Source organism: Hyperoodon ampullatus (genome assembly GCF_949752795.1).
Source record: "Hyperoodon ampullatus genome assembly, chromosome: 4".
Lineage (NCBI taxonomy): Eukaryota > Metazoa > Chordata > Mammalia > Artiodactyla > Ziphiidae > Hyperoodon > Hyperoodon ampullatus.
This window is the reverse complement of record NC_136917.1, coordinates 25,541,397-25,567,460: the sequence shown is the minus strand read 5'-3', so window position 1 is coordinate 25,567,460 and position 26,064 is coordinate 25,541,397. Positions and strand designations below refer to the sequence as shown.

Here is a 26,064-nt window from a genome sequence, read left to right as displayed (position 1 = left end):
GGAGACTGAGATCGAAAAGGGAAAGGCCGGGGGCCGGGCGGGCGCCTCGCGGGACGTCCTCCCTTAGAGTGCAGTCCAGGCCCAGCGGCGGGGCGGTCAGCCGGGCCCCGGCCTCCCCTCGGTGCCCCGCCCGCCTCGGCCAGAGCCCTCGCTGCACGCCTGCCTCTCCTTGTTCCTTACGAGGGTTGCGGGGGTGCTGTGTCCAGACCACCCCCGGCCAGTCCAGGGGTGCTCCAGGCTCCCTACGCTCGCCGTCTCGGGTGGGGCTGCCTTTCTGTGGGGCTCAACCACGCCCCTACCCCGTGCCCCCCGCTGAGGCTGAACAGGCAGGCGAACCGGCTAAGCCCTGGTGAACAAATTACTCAGCCTTGCCCGGAATTACAGGCTTCCTGCTGCGCCTGCTCTGCCACAGTTGCCTGCCGCTGCTCCCAGCTGGCAGGCTCCCGTCCCCCACGTCGGCGGGCTGGAACTGTCACCTCCCTACGGCTCCCCGGAGGGGAGGGGAGGGGGTGTGGTGCTGATGCTGGGCCCGGTGGGGTCAGGAGCCCAGGAGGGCACTGCCGAGGACAGCCCCAGCCAGGAGGGTGGTCTCCGCGTAGGGGCCAGGCTGGGACGGCGCCCTCGTGGGCGCCCCCTGGCGGGGACGCAAGGTCCACCCTGCAGCTCACTTTCCTTGCGGAGCCCCCTGGGCACGGAAGCAAGCGTCTATGCAGTGAGGGTGGGGCCCGTACGGGCAGGGCAGAGGCTCAGAGGGCGGGGGCCCGGGTGGGCAGGCGGGTGCTGGGACCACCCTCGGGGCAGCCAGACGGCCCTGGGCCGGGAGAGGACGTTCTGGAAGGCCAGCCCCGGCCACTATCCCAGGAGGCCGGTAGGGACAGGGGCGGGGGCTTTCTCCACGGCAGAGTCAGTGGTGGCTGCCACCATGGGGCTGGGCACGTAGTTGAAGGGGGGGACGCGGGCGGAGCGGCTGGGGGAACCGTGTCGGCTGGCGGGGACGAAGGGGCCGGGGGCGGGCGCCTTGGCGGGGCCCGGCCCGTCCACGTCGCTGCCGAGGAGAAGGGAGGGGGCGCCGCCGGTCGTGGCCTGTGGGGTTGCCCAGCTCTCCAGGCTCGGGGACGTGCTCGAGTTGGTCTTGGCAGCCGCGAAGTCCTCGGTCTGGACCACGGCGTCGCTGGTCTTGCGCTGCGGAGGGCCTGTGGGGCCGTCCTCCGGTGAGGAGCCCAACAGGGGCAGGGCGCGGGGGGGCAGTGTGCTCCGCAGGATGTGCGGGACGTCCTCGTCCCGGATGCGACGCCACGTGGTGCCCGGTGCGGCCTCCCCGGTGCTGCTGCGGGGCGTGTTGTCCGCCACAGGCCCAGGGGCGGGGGCGTCGGGCCCGCGGGCCACACTGATGTGAGGCAGGGAGGCGTGGCGCTTGACCGTCTCGGGCCGGGTGGCCTGCGTGCGGACCGGCAGGCGAGATGGGCTCTCAGAGCTGGTGCGCCGGGGCGGCCGCTCGCCCAGGCTGGGCCGGGCCGTGGGGGGCCGCTGGGGGGCGGGAGCCTGCCGGGGGGCCGCCCGCAGCTCATCACAGCGCGAGGAGCATAGGAAGACGGCGGGTAGCGCAGGCCGGCCGCGGCGGGGCAGGCCGGCTTGGGCAGCCGGGGTGGCGGCCTCGTCGGCGGACAGTTCAGTGCGTCGGCGGCGCAGCAGGCCCGGTGACTCCTTGATGAAGGTCAGCTGCCGCCGGAAACCGGAGCGGTCAGAGGCCTCGCTGCCGCTGGAGCGGGCGGAGGCCACACGCACCAGCCCTGGGCGGCCCCCTCGGGCCCTTGGACCTGGCTCCGGGGCTGCCCTGGCCAGGGGTGGCGGCCCCCGCCTAGTGGGCCTCTGCATGAAGGGGATCCGCACGGGCGACTTCTGTGTCTTGTGCTGCTTGGCCAGCAGGGCCCGAGCGGGAGTCTTGGTTGCGGGGGAGGCCCCGGGGCCGGGCAGGGGTCCTGCGGCCTGGGCGGCCGGGGGTGACCTCCTCGGCAGAGGCTGTGAGGCTGGGGAGGTCTGGGAGGAGCTTGATGAGGGGGTCTTGGCGAGGCGGGCTGGTGGCGTGGCGCTCCTCTGAGGGGGGCTCAGTGCTGCCAGCTCCGAGATCTTGCCGGGTCGGTGCAGGCTTCGAGACCGCTGCTGCCCCGGGCCGGGGATTTTGGCGGGGGCTGCTGGCTGCACTGGACTTCGGGCTCCCGTCTTTCTCGGCACACTGCGGGGCCCAGGGGCACCTTTGGGCTGGGCCCGGGTGGCTGGGCTGGGCATGTAGATCACCGTCCGTCCCCGGAGCACGGCTGGCACCCCGGACGCGGCCTTCTGAGTGCCACGTGGCTTCTCCAGGCCGCCGCTGCGCTGGGCCAGAGCCCTGTCCCGTTTCTCTGGTTGCATGGCACTGCCCGCCTGGCCCTCTGCCCTTGGCCGTAGCCCCTTCCTGTGCAGGGGAGGCTGCAGGGTGGAGCCCACCGACCGCCCTGAGGCAAAGGACAGCACGGAGTCGGACTCAGAGGAGGCCTCGCAGGTGGCCGCCGCCGCTGCCTGGTGTAGCCACGTGACGATGGAGTTGGCCCCCTCCTGGATGGCGCGCCATTCGACGCTGTCCAGGTCTGAGGCGTGGTCCGAGCCCACCGCCTCCTCACTGTGCTCCCGGGGCCCCTCTGCTGGCCTCTTCTCCTGCTGCACCACTCTGGACTGGCGGCACCCTGGGCCAGACACCTGGGGCCGGCGCCTGGGCACGGCTGAGCCAGTGCAGCGCCGGAGCAGCTCTGCCTCGGCCCGCGGGCGGGGGGCGCCGTCCCGCCTGCCCCTGGGGCCTGGGTTCTTGGTGACCCCTGGCCCGCGGGCTCGGGGCCGGCTGTCCGCGCGCTCAAAGGGCTCAGGCTCGCTCAGGGAGCTGGCGGAGGAGCTCAGGGAGTAGCATGGTGGCGTCTCATCGGCGATGAGGCTGGGCTGGGTCCGGGCAGGCAGCGCGACCTTGGGCGCAGCGACCTTGGGCGCAGCGACCTTGGGCACAGCCTGCACCTCCTTCCTGCCACCAGCCGGGAACTCCCTCTTCACCGCGCGGGGGATCGCAGATGCCCGCTGTGGGGGTACCACCACCGCTGCCGCGGACGGCTCCTCGTCTGAGTCGTTGCCGTAGAAGCAGTACACTGCCTCCTCGGTGGGCGTCGTGAGGCACAGAGACTGCAGGGCCCCTTCCCCACGCGCCCGGCCCGGGCGGGAGCTGTCCCTGTCCCTGCAGGCGCTCGGGGGCCGGCAGAGGGGCAGCTCCAGCCCTGCACGGCTCCTGCCAGCCCCTCGGGGCTGCTCTGTGCTCCGGGGCTGCTCTGTGCTCCGGCCCGTGCCCCCCGCCCTGTGCCGGTGCCCGGTGGGCTGCCTGGTGGGGGCGGCACGGCCCGCAGCCTTCTGCCCCTGCGCAGGCCCGCCGTCCCCGGGGGGTCCCTGCAGTGTCTCCTCACTGAGGGAGGTGGCGCTAGAGAAGGTGACCGGTGTGCCCTCGGCCGAGTCGGTGCAGGACTCATCCTCCCGTGCCGGGGCGGGCACCAGCATATAGACAGGCACGGGCAGGGTGCGGTGGCCAGGCACCAGCGCCGAGGCCACCTTGCGGAGCCGGGCGGGCACGGACCCACCCAGGCACTCGCGCAGCAGCTCCAGGTCCCGGTCGGTGGATGTTGGCCCTTCGAGGCGGCCGCCAGCCTCATCCCGCCGGCGGTGCCCGGGGCCCACGCCTCCCGCACTGCTGCGCTCAGGGCAGGCCGGGGGCAGCAGCCGCAGCTCCACGTCCTTCTGCACGTAGAGCTCGTGCAGGGCCAGCGCGCTCAGGCTGGAAGCACACGAGAAGTTCTCGTCGGGCTTCTCCACGGTGAAGCGCACGCTGCCTGCGTCCAGCTCGGACGGCAGCCGGCAGCGTTCCCGGCAGTCGGCGATGTCCAGGAAGCGCTTCACGTAGCTCTCCCACTGCAGGCTGAATTGGGTGACCTCACGCTCACCCGGCGGCGCGGGGGCCGGCGGGGGTGTCTTGCTGCGGCTCGGTGGCATGGTCTGCCCGGGGCTGTCGGGCAGCTCGCTGGGGCTGACTGTACCACTGCCCAGCCCGCTGCACGGGTCGCTGGCGACAGAGCTGGCGATGGATGGACTCTCGAAGCTGCCCAGTGAGCTGACCGAGCTGCAGCGGCTCAGCACCAGCGGCGTCTCCTGCACGCAGTTCTCAGACGAGCTGGACGGTGTGGCATCCTCCACCCCCAGGCCCCGGCCCCGCTGAGGCACCGGGATGGCCATGGGCAGGGAGGCGGCCCCCGGCCCCTGCCAGGCCCCGTCCAGCCCGGCCTCGCTGGGGCCGGCCTCCTCCAGCCCCTCCAGGGACAAGTCGCTGTCGTCCAGGTCCCCGGCCTCACTGGGCCCTGGGCGGCCAGCCGAGGACAGTGAGGACAGGGAGCTGCAGCGGGACAGGCAGAGGGGCGCCTTCTCTGCCGCCAGCTTCTCGGGCACCTTGCTCAGGTCCTCTGCGGCCAGCCAGGCCTGTTTCCGGGCTCTGGGGGCCAGGGACCCTGCGCCCGCTCTGGCGGTGCCCTCAAGCAGCGGCACATGCTGGTAGGTGGGTGACAGCTTGATGGTGCACACGCGGGCATCTGTGGCCGTGGTGTCCCGGGCCTTGGGCTCAACCTGGCCGCTGGGCAGGTTGAGGTCAAGCCGGCTGGGCCGCGCCCGGCCGCACAAGGGTCCCTCGCAATGCTCGGCCAGCGCGGCCAGCGAGCAGGGCTGCGAGTGCTCACGGGGACAGTGCCCGTCGCTGGTGCTGCCGCTGTTAAGACTGTCGTTGGAGAGGCTGGCGTGGGCTGCCTTGAGCCGCAGCAGCGGGTGAGCCCGGCCGCTGGCCTCTCGCCGCCCCGCCTCGGGCCCCCGGCAAGGGGAGCAGGAGTGCGCGCGGCCCTCCCGCGGGGCCTCCTGCCCAGGATCCCCAGAGCTGAGGCTGAAGCTGTCATCGGATGAGGTGTGCAGGGCCGAGATGTCCTCCACCAGCCGGTCGATGCGTGCCACTGCCAGTGCCAGCTTGGCCTTGGCCCTGGCTGCAACAGCTGCCTCCCCGCCGGCCTCCTTCTCGGACTCCAGGCCGCCCCGGCGGGCGGGCGGGGCGCGGGCCAGCGCCTGGCCCTGCAGGAAGGGGCTGCCCAGGAAGAGGGGCAGCACGGCGGGGCTGGCGGGCTCGGCAGTGGCGGCAGCAGCAGTGGCCAGGGAGGGTGCGTCGTCATCATCGAAGCAGCCTGAGTCGGAAGCGTAGTCCTGGGCCAGGCCGTCCAGGTGGCGCAGGGGCGGCAGCGGCTTCTTGGAGGCAGCCTCAGCCTCGGGCAGGCCCTGCTTCTCCAGGTGGTCGAGCGCCTGCGCCAGGTGCCGCGCATCCAGCGCGGCCTCCAGTGCCCGCTGCTTGCGCACGTACAGGCTGGGCGCACAGGCGCCGGGGGAGACGGCGGTAGCCGCCGCCTGGTACTTGGCGGGCCGGTGGGCCAGCAGGTTGCGCAGGGCAGCGGCGCTGCCCATGGCGATCATCTTGTGCTTGGAGTGCACCAGGTTGCGCAGCATGCCCACAGCGCCCAGGTCCCACAGCAGCTCCTGGTCACCGGCGCTGCGGGCCGACAGGTTCCAGAGCGTGCCGCATGCGTTGCTCACGATGGTCAGGCTGTGCGACGTCAGGTGCTGCAGCAGTGTCTGCAGGCAGTTGTGGTCCCGCAGCACCTGCCTGCGGGGGCCCGAGGGGTGAGGAGGGGCGGGAGGGGTGCGTCAGGCCCCCTGCCCAGCCCGGACCCCAGCCCACCGGCCGCGTGCCCGCTGACAGGACCGTGGCCACGTGGGGCAAGTCAAAACAGAAGGTGCCCAGGTAACTTTGCATTTCAAAGGAAGGGATATATTTTTAGTAAAAGCATGTCCCAAATATTGAATGCACTGTACTTGTGTGAAAGCTTTCATTTATTAATGTCAACAAACTATTTATGAAACAATACTAATGTGTTAATACTACTTTTTAAAAGAAATTTCATTAAAACCATCTCATTTTATTTCTTTAATTTTTATTTTACATTGGAGTACAGCTGATTTACAGTGTTGTGTTACTTTCAGGTGTACAGCTAAGTGATTCAGTTATACATATACATATATCCGTTCTTTTTCAGATTCTTTTCCCATTTAGGTTATTACAGACTATTGATTGGAGTTCCCTGTGCTACACAGTAGGTCCTGTTGATTACCTATTTTATGTATAGTAGTGTATAGTATAACTCATTTTAGGGCACCTAAATCTTGTGATATTTGGGATATACTAAAGACAGATTTCTGTTTGCTTTTAAAAATACTAAGTATTGTTTCTTAATTACTGGCATTACTAGTAAATAAATGTTTTATTTTACATGGTAAGATCTTTAGCACAGGTATCTCCCATGCAACATTGGGGGATAGTGTTTTTAAAAGAAAACAAAAATCTAAGTATTGTTTGTTAATTATTAGCATTATTAGTAAATTAATGTTTTATTTTAATTGATAAAGTCTTTAGCACAAGCATATCCCATGCTGTATTTAGGATATGCTTTTTAAAAGTTATGTGTTTTCATACATCTGAAGCATTATTTATTAGTAGTATTAAATAATTTTATTTTAATAAAGAATACATTTTTACTATTATTTATAAAATAGTGCTTTTTTTTTTTTTTTTTTTTTTTTTTTTTTGGCGGCACGCGGGCCTCTCACTGTTGTGGCCTCTCCCTTTGCAGAGCACAGGCTCTGGATGCGCAGGCTCAGCGGCCATGGCTCACAGGCCCAGCCACTCCGCGGCATGTGGGATCTCCCAGACTGGGGCACGAACCTGCATCCCCCGCATCGGCAGGCGGACTCTCAACCACTGCACCACCAGGGAAGCTCTGCATTTTTATTTTTAATAAATTAATTTAAAATTCAGTATATCCCAAGCAATATTTGGGATATACTTTTTAATAGCTACGTATTTTCATACATTAGAAGTATTACTTATTATTAATGTTACCTAGTAGGTAATATTTATGTTAATGAAGAATAAGCATTGTTTTATTTATTAATATTGCTTAGTGAATAATATTTTAATAAAGGACACGTATTTATTATTAATATTATTTAGAAAGTTATATATATTTTTACTAAGTTAATTTAGTACAAGTATATCATGTGCAGTGTTAGGGATGTATTTATACTAAAGATAGTACTTTTAAAGTAAACAGAAATCTAAATATTGTTTGTTATTAGCATTATTAATAAATTAATGTTTTATTTTAATTGGTAAAATCTTTAGTGCAAGTATATCCCATGCATTATTTGGGATATACTTATACTTTTTTTTTTTTTTTTTTTTTTGCGGTACGCGGGCTGCCTCTCACTGTTGTGGCCTCTTCTGTTGCGGAGCACAGGCTCCGGCCGCGCAGGCCCAGCGGCCATGGCTCACGGGCCCAGCCACTCGGCGGCATGTGGGATCTTCCGGGATCTTCCCGGACCGGGGCACGAACCCGCGTCCCCTGCATCGGCAGGCGGACTCTCAACCACTGCGCCACCAGGGAAGCCCCTATACTTATACTTTTTAACGGTTACGTATTTTCATACATTAGAAGCATTACTTACTGTTGACGTTACCTAGTAAGAAGTTAATATTTATGTTAATGAAGAATAAGCATTGTTTACTACTTAGTGCATAATAGTTTGAAAAAGAACAAGCATTATTAATATGACTTAGAGGGCTTCCCTGGTGGCGCAGTGGTTGAGAGTCCGCCTGCCGATGCAGGGGACGCGGGTTCGTGCCCCGGTCTGGGAAGATCCCGCATGCCGCGGAGCGGTTGGGCCCGTGAGCCATGGCCGCTGAGCCTGCGCGTCCGGAGCCTGTGCTCCGCAACGGGAGAGGCCACGACAGTAAGAGGCCCGCGTACCACAAAAAAAAAAAAAATACATGACTTAGAATGCTACATATATTTTTACTAAGTTAATTTAAAATGTGGTATGAGTATATCCCAGGCAGTATTGGGGATGTATTTATATTAAAAACAGTCAGCGACCAGGGATGCATCGGGCCAGCCCATTCGCAGGAGGACGAGGTGAGGCTCCCCGTGGTTCAGTGCAGAGGGGGAGCCGCCAGCCCCACACCAGCTGCTCCCAGGCTCCACCCGCCCAGCGCCCTCCCCTGCGCCCCCAGCTGACCTGTAGTCCTCACGGGTGGCGATGAGGCTGGACACGTTGCGCAGGATGCCGCCTCCACTTTCAATGATGGCCAGCGAGTTGCTCTGGCACTTGTAGGTCAGTGTGCTGACCAGGAAGCCCAGGGCACCGTCCACCTGGCAGATGGCGGCCTTGTTCTCCGTGCTGTGCGCTGAGAGGTTCCACAGGGCGCTGAGCACACTCTTCAGGGTGGACTCCTGGGCGCGGGGCAGGAGCAGGAGGGGGTCAGCGGTGGGGGCCCCAGCCCCGCCCACCCCTGGGCCCTCTCCCTCGAGGCGCCGGCACCAGGCACCCAAATGCTTCTTCGAGTAGAAGTCAAAAGTAACACAACTAGTGGCTTCCCTGGTGGCGCAGTGGTTGAGAGTCCTCCTGCCGATGCAGGGGACGCAGGTTCGTGCCCCGGTCCAAGGAGATCCCACATGCCGCGGAGCGGCTGGGCCCGTGAGCCATGGCCGCTGAGCCTGCGTGTCCGGAGCCTGTGCTCCGCAACGGGAGAGGCCACAACAGTGAGAGGCCCGCGTACCACACACACACAAAAAAGTAACACAACCGGCCACAGCAACATCTTTTGGGTTGGAAGACCCTGGCCTGGACCCGCTGCCAGGTGGTGGGTTGTCCGTCTGGCTTGACTTCCCCCCAAGGTGGCGAACTCACCACCTGCTGCCAGTGCCTCCCGGCCACGTGGCTGGCACTCCGCAGCCGTGGCCCCCACCACCCCGCCCGGTGCCCACCTTGGAGGCTCGCAGGACGCACTGCATCAGGGCCGTCATGCTGCCCACCTCCCTCAGCACCTTCTTGCTGTTGATGTCCGCTCTCCAGGACAGGTTGCGCAGGATGCTGGACACCACCTGGGCGAGTGCAGGGCAGGCCGTGTGGACCTGGGCCCGGCTTCCAGGGTGGCTCGCAGGGCCCACCCGCAGGCCCCACGACGGCAGGTGGCAGAGCCCAGGGGACGCCCCCCACCCCCGGCAGCACCGCAGCCCCCCGGGTACCTGGTGCAGCTCCTCACTCTCGGACGCCAGCTGGGCCACGATGGCCTCCATGCAGCCCCGGCGGGCGCACAGTGCAGCCTGTGGGGTGACACAGGAGTCATGCCATGGCGGGGGGGGGGGGGGGGCACCTCCCACGTTGACTGAGCACCTACTATGTGCTAGAGCTCGAACCCCACCCCGTATCTTCACCACCACAGGGGAGGGAGAGCACTCGCCCTGTTGCTCTGATGAGGACACGGGCTCAGGCACGCGCAGACACCCTGTCCAGGCCCCGAGGCCTCCGCTCCAAGGCAGCAGCAGAGGGGTCAAGAGGATGGCGGCCTGGACCCCAGGCCTCAGTCTCCCCGCCTGTCCCCACCTCTCAGTGCTGCTTCAAGGTGGGGAGGAGGCCAGTGGGGCTTAGCCTGGGCAATGCTGGCCCGCCCGCCGGCCCACCCAGGCACCTTGTTGGCGACGTCCCCGAAGGTTAGGTTGGTGAGGGTCATGCCGGCGTATCGGCGCAGAGCCAGGTTGAGAGGGTCCCGGGTCATCTTGTGCATCTCATAGTCGACCTGCAGTAATTCCGCCACGGCCTGCAGCCCACCTGTGCAGACACGGCAGGGCTGGGGGCAGGTGGGCGCCCCCCTCACCTGCCCACCTCCCAGCCTCTGCCCGCGCAGCTCACTCTACCTATACGCCCTCCCCTCCCTCCGATCTGCTCTCCTCGAGCCCACCTTTGAAGCCCAACTCTGAGGACACCTCCTCCAGGCAGCCTTCTGCCTGGCTGGCCCAGCCCCCTGGGTGGCCTGCGCCTTCACGCCCACCTCTTTTCTGTCCGCAGCCCCCAGTCACACTTCGTCCGGCTGCCGGGCCTTTGCACATGCTGTTCCCTCTGCCCGGGATGCTCTGTCCCACTGTTCGCCCAGTTTCCTGGGTCCCCTTCTGCTCAAGAGTGACTTACTCAGGGAAGCCCCCAACTCCCCAGATGAGAAGCTCCCAAACCATTAGCCAGCAAGCCGCTGAGGGCAGGGCTGGTGGCCGCCCCACTGCGTCCCCAGGACGGACCGGACGGCATGTGCTCAGGAGCCACTGCTGATGGCCCACACACAACGATTTTTTCCCTTTTTTTCTTTTTTAATTTTTTGGCCATGCCATGCAGCATGTGGGATCTTAGTTCCCCGACCAGGGATCAAACCCACGGCCCCTGCAGTGGAAGCTCGGAATCCTAACCACTGTACCGCCAGGGAGGTTCCTGCACACACAGTTCTTTACTCACTAGGACAACTGGGTTCTCACTTTACAAAGAGTAAATGGTCGGGACTTCCCTGGTGGTCCAGTGGTTAAGACTCCGTGCTTCTAAAGCAAGGGGCGCCCGGGGTTCGATTCATGGTCAGGGAACTAGATCCCACATGCTGCAACTAAAAGCCTGCATGCCCCAACTAAAAGATTCTGCATGGGGACTTACCTGGTGGTGCAGTGGTTAAGAATCCACCTGCCAATGCAGGGGACACGGGTTTGAGCCCTGGTCTGGGAAGATCCCACATGCCGCGGAGCAACTAAGTCCATGTGCCACAACTACTGAGCCTGTACTCTAGAGCCCGCGAGCCACAACTACTGAGCCCATGTGCCACAACTACTGAAGCCCGTGCGCCTAGAGCCTGGGCTCCGCAACAAGAGAAGCCACCGCAATGAGAAGCCCGTGCACCACAATGAAGAGCACCCCCTGCTTGCTGCACTAGAGAAAGCCCGCGCGCAGCAACGAAGACCACAACGCAGCCAAAAAAAATTTTTTAGTTAAAAAAAAAAAAAGATTCTGCATGCTGCAACTAAGACCTGGTGCAGCCAAATATATATATATATATATATATATATATATATATATATATATATTTTTTTTTTTTTTTTTAAAGAGTAAATGGTCAGCAGGAGCAGAAGGGAAAGAACCTGCAGGAACCCAAACACACGCAGCCCTTCCCCCTGGTTCAGCAACAGGATCGTCCTCAGGACCCGGGACCGATGAGGCAGTTTTCCTGAAGAGCACGCCAGTGGGGACCACCCTGGGGAAGGGGCTTAGCAACACAAACCTACAAACTTCCAAAGCGAACCTGTACGTGTGTGTGCACAGCAGCACGAGTCACAACAGGCAGAAGGTGGAAACAGCCTGAGTGTCCATCACCAGATGATGGAGAAACACACCGTGTCCCTCCACACACGGCGACGTCCCTCAGCCACGAAAAGGGGTGAAGCCCTGACCCTCGCTATCACATGGATGGACCCTGAGAACACGATGCTCAGTGAGAGAAGCCAGACACAGAGTGTGTGATTCCATTGATGGGAAATGTCCAGAACAGGCAGATCCACAGACACAGAGCGTGGGTTCGTGGTTGCCAGGGGCTGGGGAGGGAGAGGGGGGGCTGAGTGGTTAATGGGGACAGAGTTTCAGTTTGGGAAGATAAGATTAAAAATGGTTAAGACAGTAAATTTTATGTTACATATAATTTACCACAGTTTAAAAAAATGTTGAGGGAATTCCCTGGCGGTCCAGTGGTTAGGACTCGGTGCTTCCACTGCTGAGGGCCCGGGTTCAATCCCTGATTGGGGAACTAAGGTCCTGTAAGCTCTGCAGCGTGGCCCAAAACAAAATTAAAATAAATTTTAAAAATGTTTAAATATGTAATTATAAGTTGGAGTGGGGAGCTTCCAAAGCCTTTTTGCTTCTTAATCTGGAAACTCCACTCCCGGGAACGCACACAAAGGAAAAAAATTACAATAGGGAAAAAGAGGTTGAACTGAACTGCGTGGGGCACTTTCACTGGATGAGCCACTCAGCTCATCATGCACCCCTTGCCTGACTGACAGACACCAGTGACATGCCAGCATTTTCATCTCAGGACCCCTGTACATGCTGAACATTTTTTCGAGGACCCCAAAGAGTTCACTTGGATTACAGCTCAATATTTATCATACTGCCACCAACAACAAAACAAACATCCCAATCGAAAAATGGGCAGAAGACCTAAATAGACATTTCTCCAAAGAAGACATACAGATGGCAACAGGCACGTGAAAAGATGCTCGATGTCACTAATTCTTAGAGAACTGCAAATCAAAACTACAGTGAGCTACCACCTCACACCCGTCAGAATGGCCATCGTTAAAACATCTACAAATAACAAATGCTGGAGAGGGTGTGGAGAAAAGGGAACCCTCCTACACTGTTGGTGGGGATGTAAGTTGGTGCAGCCATTATGGAGAACAGTATGGAGGTTCCTTAAACAATTAAAATTAGAATTACCATACGATCCAGCAATCCCACTCCTGAGCATATACCCGGACAAAACTATAATTTGAAAAGATATATGCACCCCTGTGTTCATAGCAGCACCATTTACAATAGCCAAGACATGGAAGCAACCTAAATATCCATTGACAGGTGAATGGATAAAGAAAATGTGGTATATATAGATACAATGGAATATTACTCGGCCTTAAAAAAGAATGAAATAATGCCATTTGCAGCAACATGGATGAACCCAGAGATGATCATACTAAGTAAAGTAAGTCAGACAAAGACAAATACCATATGATATCACTCATGTGGCATCTAAAATATGACACGAACTTATCTATAAAACAGAAACAGACTCATGGACACAGAGAACAAACTTATGGTTGCCAAGGGGGAGGGGTTTGGGGGAGGGATGGAGTGGGAAGCTGGGGCCAGCAGATGTAAGCCATTATAGACAGGATGGATAAACAACAAGGTCCTACTGCAGAGCACAGGGAGCCATATTCAGTATCCTGTGATAAACCATAATGGAAAAGAATATAAAAAAAGAATATATATAACTGCATCCCTTTACACCTGAAACTAACACAACATTGTAAATCAACTATACTTCAATAAACAAAAAATATTTACCACACTAGAAATGAAAACAGAAATCTTTTAACCCCAGAACGCACAGCCCAGCGGTCCTCAGAGTAGGAGTGCCTGGAAAACCCCTCTGAACACACATGCGCACGAAAGTGAAAAAGGCAGATCGCATCTTCGTGGAATTATCAACATAGCAGTGAGTGTTCAGGCCTCTTGGAAGGAGCCTGGTAACCTCCAGGCGTCCCTGGACCGGCTGGTGGAGGAAGGACTCCAGACCTGTGCCCTCTTGTAAAATGTCGGCCACTCCAGATGCGCCCCCGGAAAGGCTGCGCCTGGGCGCTCCCCCCCCACCCCCCCATTGGGTTTCAAGCGCCCGAGTCTATGTGGCCGGACCACGTGAGACCCTACAGAACCTTTTGAGTGCTTTGACCATCTGCCGGGTGAGAAGTAGTGCCTCGTTTGGCTCTTGATATTTCCTTTCCCCATGTTTTGATTACTTTTATGCAGAAAAGATGCTGTAGTACTCCCAAACCTAAAACCTCACAGGGTCGCTCCGCCTTGACCACCCAGTAGCTCCGATTCACCTTTTCTCCTGGCTTCCCGGCCTCTCCCGTTCTCTGAGCCCCAGGACCACTAGTGCCGAGAACCTGCCCTGCGCTGGGTGAGGCCCGGAGGCTGGCCAGATCGGGGGTAGCTCCAGCTCGCGGGGGTGGCGAGGGGCACTCACCCAGCTCGTTCATGGCGCGGCGGTATTCCTCGTCGAAGGACAGCTTCATCACGGCGCAGGTGGCCTGGCAGATCTGTGGCTCGATGGGGACCGGGGCTGTGGGCAAGGGGACCGGGTCAGAGCCCTTCCACTTCAGGAAATGTCGCCTGGTGGGTCCCCGCCCCTCCCTGCAGTCTCCACCCTGCACACCTGCCAAGACTTGGAGCTTTACAAAGTGCTGCCTGCCAGGCGTGCGGGGTCACCCCCAGAGCGGCCCCTCTGAAGTGAACAAGGCGGGGGGGCGCCTGCCTCACCCAGCCTGGTGCTTAGCGTCTGATACTAACTTTGCAGGCGGCCCCAACAGCTAGGAATCTCAAACTCTGCCCCCGCCTGTCGAGGGTTAACTACAATCGATCCGTTCAATCAACGACCATTTCTTGAGCATCCACCTTGTGGCTATCCCTTTGCCAGTCTGTCTTCACAGGTTCCCAGGAGGCCTCAGCCGGCGCGTGGCACAGAGCAGGTGCCCGGCAAAGGCCAGAGGCCGCTGTTACTGCCAGCGGTGCTGCCCTGGCACCCGGGGAGCCCAGGCTGCCGCCCAGCGCACAGAAGCTGCTCACTCACTCACCGCCGCTGGCGCCGCTGCCCTCGGGCCCACCGTCCCGGGCCTGCAGCCAGTCCCAGCAGGTCTCACAGTAGGCACGGATCTGCTCGAGCACGTGCAGGACGCGCATTTCCTTGCGCGCCAGACCCTGGTCCGGCTGGGAGAAGACTATGTTGTGCAGCGCTGCGTTGGCGCGCATGCGCGCATCCTTGGCTCCCGGTGCCCCTGGGGTCCCGTTGCGACCCCCAGTCCCGGCCTCGGTGCCGTGCAGGATCTGCAGCAGCAGCGGCAGGCAGCCCGAGCGGCGCATGGCCACGCAGCTCTCAGGTGAGCTGGACATGGCGAGCAGCGTCCGTGCCGTGTCCTCCTGGTCACGCGTCGCCAGCATGGACAGCAGCCAGAAGACCACCTCCACCTGCGAGAGGCAGGAGATGTCAGGGTGGGGAGCCCCGCCTGGCTCACCTGGCCCCAGCCGGGCCCAGCTGCACTCCCCCTAAACGGATGGGAGTCCTATGACCTCAGCCCAGGAGAATCTCTTGCTCACCCCACTACCCTCACCCTGCATCCTCCCGGGGAGCAACACACACACACACACACTCACTCTCTCTCTCTCTCTCTCTCTCCCTCTCCCTCTCCCTCCCTCCCCCCCCCTCCCCAGAGATACCCCCAGCCCATGACCATGCCAGGCTCCGCACCACAACCCAACCTCCCGACTCACTCCAACTCAGGGTGACCCTCACCTGGGGCTGCTTTATGGAGGCCTGGAGAGGGAGGGGCCTTCAAATGCAGCAGGGATGCAGGATCCACTTACCTGTGTATCCCAACCCAGCCGGCCGCCACTGCCCCGACCCCGCCTCTCAGCATCCCCCACCCCCCGGACTTCCCTCACCTTGCTGTTGCCCGGCTGAGGGGCACCATCCTCAGGGTGCGTGGGGACCTCGGCCTCTGGGTCCTCATCCATCGGCATCGACTTCACTGCCAGCAAGGCCTGTGGGGAGAACGCCAGGCCTGCGGGTTCCGCCCAGGGGCACCCCAAAAAGCGCCCAGACGACGATGTGGCGGGGGCCGCAGACGGATTCCTGAGCCCTGGGCAGGGCCTGGGGGTCCCCACTAGGGCTCTGACTCCGCTCCTCCTGGTACCTGGGGCTCGGTCTGTTGCACCCGGTCCTGCGCCGACAGCAATTCCTTGTCGATCTGCTCCAGGCGGGAAGCACGGATCTGCGTGGGAGAAAGGGCACACTGAGGAAATCCGACCCCGGCTCCGACTCCGCCCACACTCCCAATACGGCCCCGTCCCCAGTCCAAATCCTGCTCCACGCTGACTCCGCCCAGTCCCTGGTTTGGCCCCATCCATTGCCCAAACCCCACCCTGGGCTCTGACCCCGCCTCCTCCTTGATATGGCCCACCCACTCTCGACCCCCCCCCCCCAAGTTATCTGACTCCATCACTTCCTGGTCCCACCCAAGGTCCAACCCTCAAGCCCAGGCTCTGGCCCCGCCCACAACTGAAACCCCAAGCCATCCCTCCGGACCCACCTATTTTCTGACTTGGTGCCGCCATTTGACTGTCAACGCCCAAGTCTTGTTCAGACTCGGTTCCTCGCACTGGTCGCCCCGTCCCTATCGTTCTGGGACTCTGTCCTCTGAGCCGGGCTCTGCGCTAAGGCCCCTATGGCTCCGCTCACACCCAGCTCTAACTCTGGCTTCGCTTCCAGCGTCAGGCCCCACCCGCAGGAGTCTCTGTCCTCTGATTCGCCCGCAGGCATATAACCCCGCCCATTAATATCTGCGCTCCTCCCACAATATCTGCGCTCTGATCCTCCCGCTGGTGCAGGGCTCCGCCCAGGCCCCGCCCCAGCCGCACCTGCGCCCGCTGCACCATCTCATCCGAGGTGCCGAAGCGCTCCTCCATCAGCGAGCGGATGTGCTGGGCTTCGAACTCCAGCTGCTGCCGGATCAGATCCATCTGCATCGAGAACTGCTGGGAGGGGCGGGCGGGCCTCGGTGAGTTGAGGGGGGGCGATACCCGGGCGAGGGCTGGGCCTCCGCTCCGCCCCCCGCCATGGGCGGGGCGGGGCGGGGCACTGCAAAACCCCGGGCAGCTCCGCGCGCTCACCGTCTCCACGTGCGGGAGTTCGTCCAGGCGCTTGGATAGGCCCTGCAGCTGCGAGTAATACCAGAGCTTCTCCTTCTCCTCCTTCTCGATCTCATTCAACAGAAAACACCTGGAGGAGGGCCGGTCGGTGGACGCGGGCTCACAGAGCGGGAGCCGTTGCCATATGTGTTTGTTTACCCTGATTTTTGTAATCACTTGTGGGGTGCTTACTGGGTGCCAAGTTTGATAGGTAATGTGGCAAAGTCTCGCCCGTGGTGCCCCCGGCACTGGGGTGGGGATGGAGTGCAGAAATTATTTGAAAGTAAAAAAGGTAACTCCTTTGTAAATTTTGGTCGTCGGAGAAAGGCTCTGAGGAGGCTGTTCTAACACCTCTCGAACACCGGCTAATCTCCCTCTAGCCTACACAGGGCAAACTTCAGGCTCAGATTGCTCCAGGTGCAGTAGAGTCTCCCTCTTCACACCCTGTGAGGAGACCCTGCTATTCCCATTTTACAGAGCAGAAGTCTGAGGCTGGCAGGGGCTAGGGTTCTTGCTTGAGGTCAGACAGCAAAGCATGGACTTAGCTCCAGGCTGCTCCAGAACCTCCCTGTCTGACCCCACACAACGCAGCTGAGCTGAGCTAGGCACCCAGACCCTGCCTCCTTCTTCTGGCCTCAGGCCCAGGTTTCTTGGGCCGCAGCCCTTTCTCCACAAAGGCTGCCTTGAGTCTCTCTGGCTCCAGGCCTGACTGTGAGCCCTGGCACTGGACACAGCCCTGTCCCTGGTGACGCTTGTGTGTCTAGGACCCCTGGGGACGTCTCCCAGGAGCCTTCCCCTCTGCCAGGAACGCCACCCCCCTGCCCTTGTCCTCCAGCTGAGGTCAGTTAGGCCAGGAAAGGGGGCTGAGGCACCACATGGGGATGGGGCAGGGAGCGGGCAGGGGGGCTCATGAGGTAGGTGGAGCCTTGTGACCACTGCCTGTGACAAGGTTCCCCGCCATCTCACCGTTCCCGGTCCAGTTCCTCCAGCAGCTGGATGGTGGCCCGGCTCAGCTCCCCAAAGCTGTCCTTGGAGGGCCCAGAGCTGTGCACCGGGCTTCCCTCGGGGGTCCGGGCAGTAGGCTCGGGGACCAGAGCCGGGGGCTGGAACTTGAGGTTGTACAGGCTGGTGATGTCCATCTGCAGGGCTGGATGGGTGCAGAGGGAGAGGCTGACGTCAGCACGCCCCCTGCCCCCCCTCCTCCCAGCTCCCTCAGGAAGCGGACCAGGGTTGGCCCCAACATGCAGGGGGTGGGTCCCCAGAGCAGCCCCTCACCTTTCAGCTGCTCCAGCACCTCGGTCTGCCCCGAGGACACCAGCACGCGGGCCTCCTGCTCCAGCTTGCCCTGCAAGTGCTTCAGGACCTCCTGAACATGGAGGCCGGAAAGAGAGCGGTCGGTGGTCCAGCCCCCTGTGAGATGCCCCTGTCCTGCCTGCCCATCCCTGGGCGCAGCACCCTGGTGTTTGTCCCTGTGACCCGGGTCCACGTCCTCCGCCCAGCCTCCCCTCGCACCTTCATGCCCGACGTTTCTGTCTCCAGCTTGGACAAGTGGCTTGAGTTATCCCGAAGCTCCTGCCTCAGGTGACTGTTCTCGGCCTTCAAGGCCTCCACCTGCCGCACCAGCTGCTCGTAGGGTGCCACGGAGCTTGTCATCTTCAGCTCCTGCAGCGCCTGGGCCCACGGGAGAGAGGGATCATCCGAGGGTCTGGGTAGGGGGTGGCCCTCGACCTAAGTTCCAGCCCTGGGTTGGGTCTCAGGCAGGGGTGGCTGGCGTGGACTGCTGCAGGCGGGATGATGCTGGCCCAGGGAATCTGGGGGACCGACGGCCTGGCAGGTGGAGTGACGGACATAGGCAGGGACAACGGGAGACAGAGGGACAGAACTGTCGGAGAGGTGTTCAGACAGGCAGTTGAACTGACCAACAGACAAGACACAGACAGACACTGGCCCTCACTGTGGGGCTTTTAGACACACAGACAGACAGTCGGCTAGACAGATGGACAGCCAGACAGTTGAAACTGGCAGGGGGACTCACCAGCCCAATGCCACCAGGCTCAGAGACACACAGCCAGAGAGAGAGAGACCAACAGACAGATGGACGGACAGCCAAGGCCCTCTCCTGAATGAGCACAGCCGCCCAGAGGCTGGGTGGACAGACTGCCAGCTGGCCCAGATGCTGGACAATAAGATCGCCGTGAAGGTTCTAAGAAAGCGATGGATGGGCTGATGGTGGCCCCAGCAGCTGGACAGCCAGCCAGCCAGCCAGACCCAAACCCACCGTGGTCATCCTGGGGGTCTGCAGCCCGGACACCCCCTCCAGCAGCGGTTGGATCCGGAGTAGCTACCTGCTCGGCCCTGGTGCCCCTCCGGTCAGCCCTCTGTCTACCTCTAGAGCCTCCGGGGGCCCCTGCCCCCCCATCCCCTGGAGCTGCCACTGCCGCTTGCTCTCTGTGTGTCTGTCTGCCCTTCTTGCTACAGCCCAGCCTCCTCCCTCTGTCCAGCTAGCCGGTGTCTCCTCCCTGGCTTGGCCCTCTTGACCGAGCCGTCCCACCACCCGCCCCCCTTTCCTCTTTGTTCCCTTCCCATCAGCCCTCACCCCCTCCCTCCGCCTTTGTCTGAGATGCACCAATGGCAGCCCATCCCCTCCGCCACCTCCTCCCTGGAGCCCCCTCCCCCTGCCCGCCTGAGCCCCCTCCCCAAATCAGTCAGCCGCCCCTACCCACAGGGGGGCACCTGCCCCTTCCCTCTCCCTCCACCACCGGGGCACACCCATTCCTTCACTCGCTCACTCATTCTCTCTCTCCTCCCCCCAGGAGCCCCCCACCCACTGTGGGCACAGCTGGGCCTGGAGTAGGGGTGGGGGGGCTCGGCCCCAAGGAGGAGTCAATCCATTCTAACCACTCAGAGGACCTACTGTGTGCCTGGCCTTGTCATCTGACACCTTGTCACAGTCCTGAGCCTTGAGCCTCAGGGATCACCATTCGACTGTTCCCAGAGAGAGAAACTGAGCCTGGGGGGACGCACCAGGCATGACTGGGACCCACACACTGCCCTGGAAGTGGTCACAAGTCCAGGCAGTGCTGGAAGCACACAAGCCCCGCCCCCGCTGCAGGCCTCGGTTTGCACACCTGAGGAATGGGGAGAACTCGGTCTACCAGGCTTGTCTTATGGGCCGACTAGAGGGCCAGGTGGGATGGTGGTCATGGAGCAGACAGGACAGTCCCATGGGTGACAGCGTGTCAGGTGGGGGAGGCTGGCGCCTGAGGACCACAGTCCCCCCTCTTACTCTGATACTGATCCTGCCCGAGGCTCAGTCGGGGGTCCCAGCTGGGGATCAGGACCCACTGGCGCTGCGACAAGATCCCTGGGGTCCGGCTGGGGCCCTGTGTCCTGGCTGAGGCCACCATGCCATGCCCAGCCAGGGGGAAGCACTAGTCCCGTGCATGCCCCTCCCACTCGGCAAACCCAGACCCCTCCTGGGGCCCTCACCCCAGGCTGCCCCCAAGGGGCTCTTCTGGAATGGCCCAGACCGAGCCTCAGACCTTTCACTCCCCCAACAGGAGTGACCCAGTGGTCACTCCTGCGTCCCCATCAGACTGAACTTGGTAGCAGGGCCATGCATCAGGCTCCCTCCTGTTCCAACCTGAGTCCCCAACACCACACTCCCACCAGCCCCTCAAGCTCTACCCAGCTGGCCCCTCCCAGGGCAGCCTCGCCAGCCTCTTCCCGGCCTCCCACGATCCCCTTTTCATGAACAGACAGAGGGAAAGTTGCAAGTTGGATTCCATTTCTCCCCTGCGCCAATGCCTCCACGGCTCCCCAGTGCCCTCAGCATAAGCTGTGAGCCCTCTGCATACAGCCCACATCACTGCCACCGGCAGCTCTCTTTCCCCCAGGCCATTCCACATGCAGTTCTCCTGCCCGGAGCACCTCTCCTAACTCCTGCCATCGTCACAAGGCCACCTCCTCCCTCCTGCCTGCCCCTGTGGGTACAGGCTGCCTCGGGGGACCGCATCCGAGATGTGTGCACCGATAGGAAAGCACCAATAGCTAGGGGTTTTGTCTGAATGACAGTGAGGGGCCGCACGTCCTCTAGTTAAGCTGCCACCCAGAGAGGTGCAGCACCATTCCCTAAGACACACAGTGGCTTGTCCGAAGACTCTGGGAGGTCTGGGTATTGAAACCTGTGAGTGGGTGTTTGCATGGGATCAACTGCAGCGACGCAGACGCCCACCTCCCTGGGACACAGTTTCTCCTCTGGCTCCGCCCTGAAGAAACGGAGGCTCCAGCCTGTGTGCTTACAGGCGCGGCAGAGAGAAAAGGACGGAGACTCCGGCAAGGCGGAGGCCGCACCCGCGCTGCCCTCCACCCAGGGAAGGCGCCCGCTTACTTGATCTCACTGGGGTTGGGCTGGCTGCGGTGCCGAGGGCCTGGGGGTTCCTCCCTCCGCGCAGCTACGCCGGCCCCGCCCAAGTTCCCAGTCCTCCGGGGCTGGGGCGGCCGCGGGGCGCGGGCTTCAGGGCTCCGGGGTTTCGGCGGGTTGGACGAGGACTCCGCGTTAGACAAAGCCCAGTCCGGGCCTCGCCAGGCGGCGCCGCCACTCCGGGCGCTGGGCGAGACCACCGCGAGCGGGGGAGGATGCAGGATGCAGGCGCGGCGGCCAATGGAGGCACGGGAAGATGGGCTGGTGCCATGGCAACAGCCAATGGTGGCCCGGGGCGGGGACCGCCGGCGGCTGCGGGGCTTCAGGCCTCCGAGCCTCCGAGCGGGTTTGGCGGGGGGTGTGTGTGTGTGTGTTTGTGTGTGTGCGTGTGTGTATGGGTGAATCCCCCTTAGGGAAGGGAGCCTCCCAATGACCATGACCTTGTGTCCTCCACTCCATTCCGGGGTGAAATGGCCTTTCAGAACCTGCAGTGGCTGGATCTGCATAATTTGAGTGTAAGCCATCCAGTCTTGGGTGTTACATCAGAACCTTAGGGTGGAGGGAGGGAAGCTCCAGGGGCGGGGCAGGAAGCCCCTCCCCACGGATCCGGCCTGGCCTGGATCCGATGGGTCAGGGCAGGCCAGGGTTGGGGATCCAGCTGGACCACCCCGTCGAGCGTCCTGGCTGACATGGGGGGTGAGCGTGGGGGATGGGTAGGCACGCTGGGGAGCACCTGGGACCCTACATCTCTCCCTGTCCCCCTGCCTGGCAGAGTGTCAGTGCCTCCGTGACTCCATGGCCCTTCCTACATTCTCTGAATCTCTGACTCTGTGTCTCTGTCCCATGTGGGACCCATAATTAACCCTCGCACAAGGGAAGCCAGAGGAGGGAGGGGGCTGGGCTCCCAGGAGTACCCGTCCCCAGCAGTCTCAGATCGTCAGTGGGTCCCCGGAGGCCACTTGAGGGTTTAACACCCAGAGGCCGAATCTGCAGCTGCAGCTCAGGCCGCCTGCTGCCCAAAGGACAAAGGAGACATGGGTTTGGGGCCTGCCTCTGTCTTCTCTTGGCTGGGGGGCCAGGGCGAGTCGTTCACCTAGAGACCCTCAGTTTCTCCCTCTGTAAAATGGGGAGGTGGCTGCAGCCTTTGTAAGGGCTGGTGCAGGGAAGGACAGGACAGGAGGGGCAGCCAAGGACACAAGGACCATGGCCACCATGGTGTCTTCTGTTGGGCCGGCTGCAGGAGGCCCCTTGTGTCCCACCCTGGGACAACAACGCTGGGGGTGCCGAAAGAACTTGGGCCTTGCGTGTTCCAGAGCCTCCGGAGCCAAACACAGCCGCCCCCAGCCTGTGGGGCCCGGGAGGGAGTGCAATGGGCAGAAGGGCTCTTTCCAGAGGCTGGGAAGGCTGCACTGAGAAGGGGACACCGGTGCTGGGCCTCTTCAGCATGAATCAGAGTTGGGCATGGGATCAAGGAGGGGAAAAGCATCCCAGGCTGAGGGAACAACACATACAATGCCTGGAACCAGGAGAGATCAGAGCCCACTCAATGCATATGGACTTCAGCGGTGGGGCTGGACCAGGGAACTGATGAGGCGTTTAGAGCAGGAGGAGTCCTGGGGCTGAGCTGACCACGGGAGAGCAGGGCAGACTGGACAAAGCTGGAATGGGGGCGGGGAGAGGACAGAGCCCAGGGCCGACTTCAGCTCCACCTGGACTCCCCTGCATGACCTGGGGCATGGCCTCAGTTTCCCATTTTGTTCACTGGAAGGTGGTTAGAGAATCCCTGCCCCAACCCCCATGGGACGAGGCCTCAGCTCCCCCATCCAGTCTTAGATGCCACTGCTCTCCAGGCCTCTCAGCCAGAATGTTAGAGCTGGCAGGGGGCTTGGAGGGTCCAATGGCCAGTCTTGTCCTCATACACAGGGGAAAACTGAGGCTCAGGGCAGGGAGCACGTTGCTTGAGTTCATGCACAAGCCCCACCAGGCCCTCCCTGGGCGTTCCTCACCACTCTGGGTGGGGCTGGGGCCTGGAAGGTTGAGAGCACATGAGGGCTGAGACCCCAAGGCAAAATGCCCTTTGTCCCCAAGCCTCTGGAACATCACGTCCCTGACACCACCCCAAATCCTTGACCCTGTAAATCTTGGAGCCACAGCCAGAATGGGGCATCACTGTAAATTCTAGAAAGACAACAGCCTTCGGAACCCTCAGAGCCTCCCAGGACCCCAGGCCCAATCTCGGGGTGTCCAGGCCTAGTGCGGGGCCTCTTCCCAGTCTCCCTCCCTGGTATCGTCTGCTCCCTCTACCGCACAGGGCTCGATTCTGCCCATCCCCACCATAAAACAACGCCCCCCGAGCCTGGCACACAGCCAGGTTCATTCTTGGGCCTTCTGAGCCTGACCCCGGGCATCTCTGCCCCCTTGATTCCCCCCGCTCCCCCACTGAGCCTCCGCCGTGTCAGGGGCTGGGGGCGGAACCAGGAGCGTCCCCCGACTCGGAGCTGGATGGGGGTGGGGGACAGGGGAGCAGGAAGGCAGCAGGTGGTCATGAGATCACAGAGACGGGCTCAGGCTGGGTGAATGGGCAGGGCCCTGACAGGTGAGGAGAGAATGCCACTGGAGGTGGGGGAGGGGTGGGGCCGGCTGGTCCAGGCCGCGTTTCCGAATCCCGACCCGGGATGGGTCGCCAGACCACGGTTCTGGGCCTCAGTTTCCCGGGCGTGGAGTGGGCGGGCTGGAGGCCCCTTCAGCACCGCGGACAGCTCCCGCCGGCCTCTGGGCTGTGCCCTCTGCGGGCGCCTCCGCCCCGCCCTCAGGCTCCAGCCCAGCTCGAGGCGTGACCTTGGGCTCCCCGCTGCACCCTCCCAGCCTCAGTTTCTCTTAAAGAGGGGATATTATAGCCCCAGAATTCAGATTTCGGAGGCCAGCAAAGCGCTCGGGCCCGGTGGGATGGATATTACTATGAACATCCGCGTGGGCGAACATCTAAGTCAGCCCTACGCTCTGTGGCCAGAAGGGGAAACTGAGGCCTGGAGAGGTGTAGGGCGTGGCACGGTCCCCCACCCGCCTGCGCACGGCGGAGCCTCGGCAGAGCGACTCCCCGCCGCAGCGCCCCCGCCGCAGCCCTCCCGCCGCAGCCAGTCTTCTGGTCTGCGCAATGAGGAGGGGTCCGGGGGTCTGTCTCGGAGGCAGAAGGCTGGGCCCGGCGTGGCCGCGCCTGCGCAAACCCGGAGGGTGGGGGGGTTGTGGCTGCGGCGCGGGGGAGGGGCTGCCAGCCCTGCGAACATCCTGAGGCGGTTTCCCTGGCAACGGTCTCCACAGCGACTGCGCGAGACCCCAGACCCTTGGCGATTCCCTGCGCGTGCACTTGCGCCTCCCGCTGCCGCGACCACCGTTCCCACGGTCCTCACCCCATTCCGGGCTGCGGCTCTCCCGCCCCAGCCGCGCCCACGGCCAGACCCCGCGCCCCGCGGCCGGGACCCCCGCGCCCTACCTGGTCCCCGAAGAAGGCCGAGTGCAGCAGGCTCAGCAGCCCCAGGAGCCCCATGGAGCCGCGGCCGCCTCAATCAGTCTGCGCCCCGCCCCTCGGGGGGGGTGGGAGGGACGGGCCGGGAAGCCTGCGCCTGCGCGGAGCAAGGGAAGGAGGGGGGGTCACACGGCGGGGCAGGCGGGGACTCTAACGCGAAGGGGGCGAAAGAGGGGGGAACTGGGGGGCCCGCCCGGGCGGGGGAAGGAAGTCTCGAGGGACTGAGGACTTGGGAGGGGCGGCGTGAGGAGATACCGAGTGAGGGAGATGGGGGCGGGGACCAGCGTGAGCGGAGGAGGGGGGAGGGGTGGGGGTCCAACGGGGTTGGGGAACCCTAGAGAGGCGCGGGAGGGGTCCCTGGGGGCGGGGGAAGAGCAGGAAGGGGCTCTCACGGGAGCTGGAGAGGCGATCCGGTGTTGGGAAGTGGGCCCGGGGTAGGAGTGGTCCCCTGGAGGACGGAGATCTCGAAGGGACAGGGGGGGCGCCGCCCTTCGGCCTCAGTCGGCTGCCCGCTTGGACAGTGTCCCCGCAGTGGCCGGGGCCGCGCGTTCCGTTCATTAGTCATTCAGCAAACGTTGGCTGCGCGCCTGCTGTTTGCCGGGCTCTGAACTGGGCGCTGGGCACGCGGGGGACTGGTGGGCGACACCACAAGTAAACCAACTTTCAGTCATTTACCGAACACTTATTAAACACCTACTGCGTGCTGGGCCTTATGCAGTGAATAGTCAAAACCCCTGCCCGTGGGAAGCTGACAATGGGGGGAGAGGGACCGATAGTCAACAGGAGAACATGTTGGCTAGAAGTGGGCGCTGAAGAGGAAACAGCAGGGGAGGTGGGGGGCGTGGGGGGCTACTGGGAAGGGCACTTGAGTGGAGACCTGAGGGGTGACCCGAGAGAAGAGCATCCCGGCAGAATCAACCGCTAGCGCAAAGGGAGGGGGCAGGAGGTGAGGACGAGGAGGGGACTGGGCGGGTCAGGCCGTGCAGCGCCGGGGTAGGGGGACGAGGGAACCAGCCCCCAGGGCGGCGGGCAGAGCAGGGACGCGCCCCGCTCGCTGCTCACAAGCGCCCTCTGGCGGCTTCGGGGAGAACAGGCCGTGGGAGGTACCGGGAGACGAGGCGGGGTCCGGGGCGACTGAGGGCGTCCGGGAGGGGTGGGGTGGGGGATGGGGAGGGATAGGGGAGGGGGGTGGAAAGGGACGGTGGGGGTGGCGGAGGGGGCGTTATCACGAGCTCTGCTAAGTCCTGGGGAGTAGAGAACAAGCGGCGAGAAAAAGGGGCGCTACTGTGGCCGGGATGGTGAGGGCCGGCCTCCGCAAGCAGGTGCCGGGAATCAGCGGGAAGGGCGTCCGGCGGAGAGCGGAGCCCGTGGGAAGGCTGGGAGGTGGGAACTGGTTGGAGGCCGAGGAACAGCGGGGGGCGGGGCTTCCTGGGCCACGGCGGACCCTGGGGAGGTCCCAGGAGGATGACACGCATTCAATTGACGTCCAGGTGGGAGATGGTGGAGGGCTGGCCAGGGTGGTAGCAGTGGGGCGGTGGGAAGCGGCAGACCCAAGTTAGGTTCTGAAGCTAGCTGACCGACGGGGGTG

At 62.1% G+C, this 26,064-nt stretch overlaps 1 protein-coding gene across 1 annotated transcript; it reads right to left on the bottom strand.

Annotated features, from left to right (window-relative positions):
- Window positions 1-852: 852 nt before the first annotated feature.
- On the bottom strand, window positions 853-24,497 carry APC2 (APC regulator of WNT signaling pathway 2; the record flags this gene model as incomplete). Its single annotated transcript, XM_079701436.1, has 15 exons — window positions 853-5,752; window positions 8,221-8,435; window positions 8,970-9,086; window positions 9,231-9,308; window positions 9,674-9,813; window positions 13,814-13,909; window positions 14,421-14,811; window positions 15,286-15,384; window positions 15,537-15,614; window positions 16,261-16,377; window positions 16,513-16,621; window positions 17,497-17,677; window positions 17,806-17,896; window positions 18,043-18,201; window positions 24,444-24,497. The coding sequence occupies 15 exons, from the start codon at window positions 24,495-24,497 to the stop codon at window positions 853-855; spliced, it is 6,825 nt and encodes a 2,274-aa protein (XP_079557562.1).
- Window positions 24,498-26,064: the final 1,567 nt, after the last annotated feature.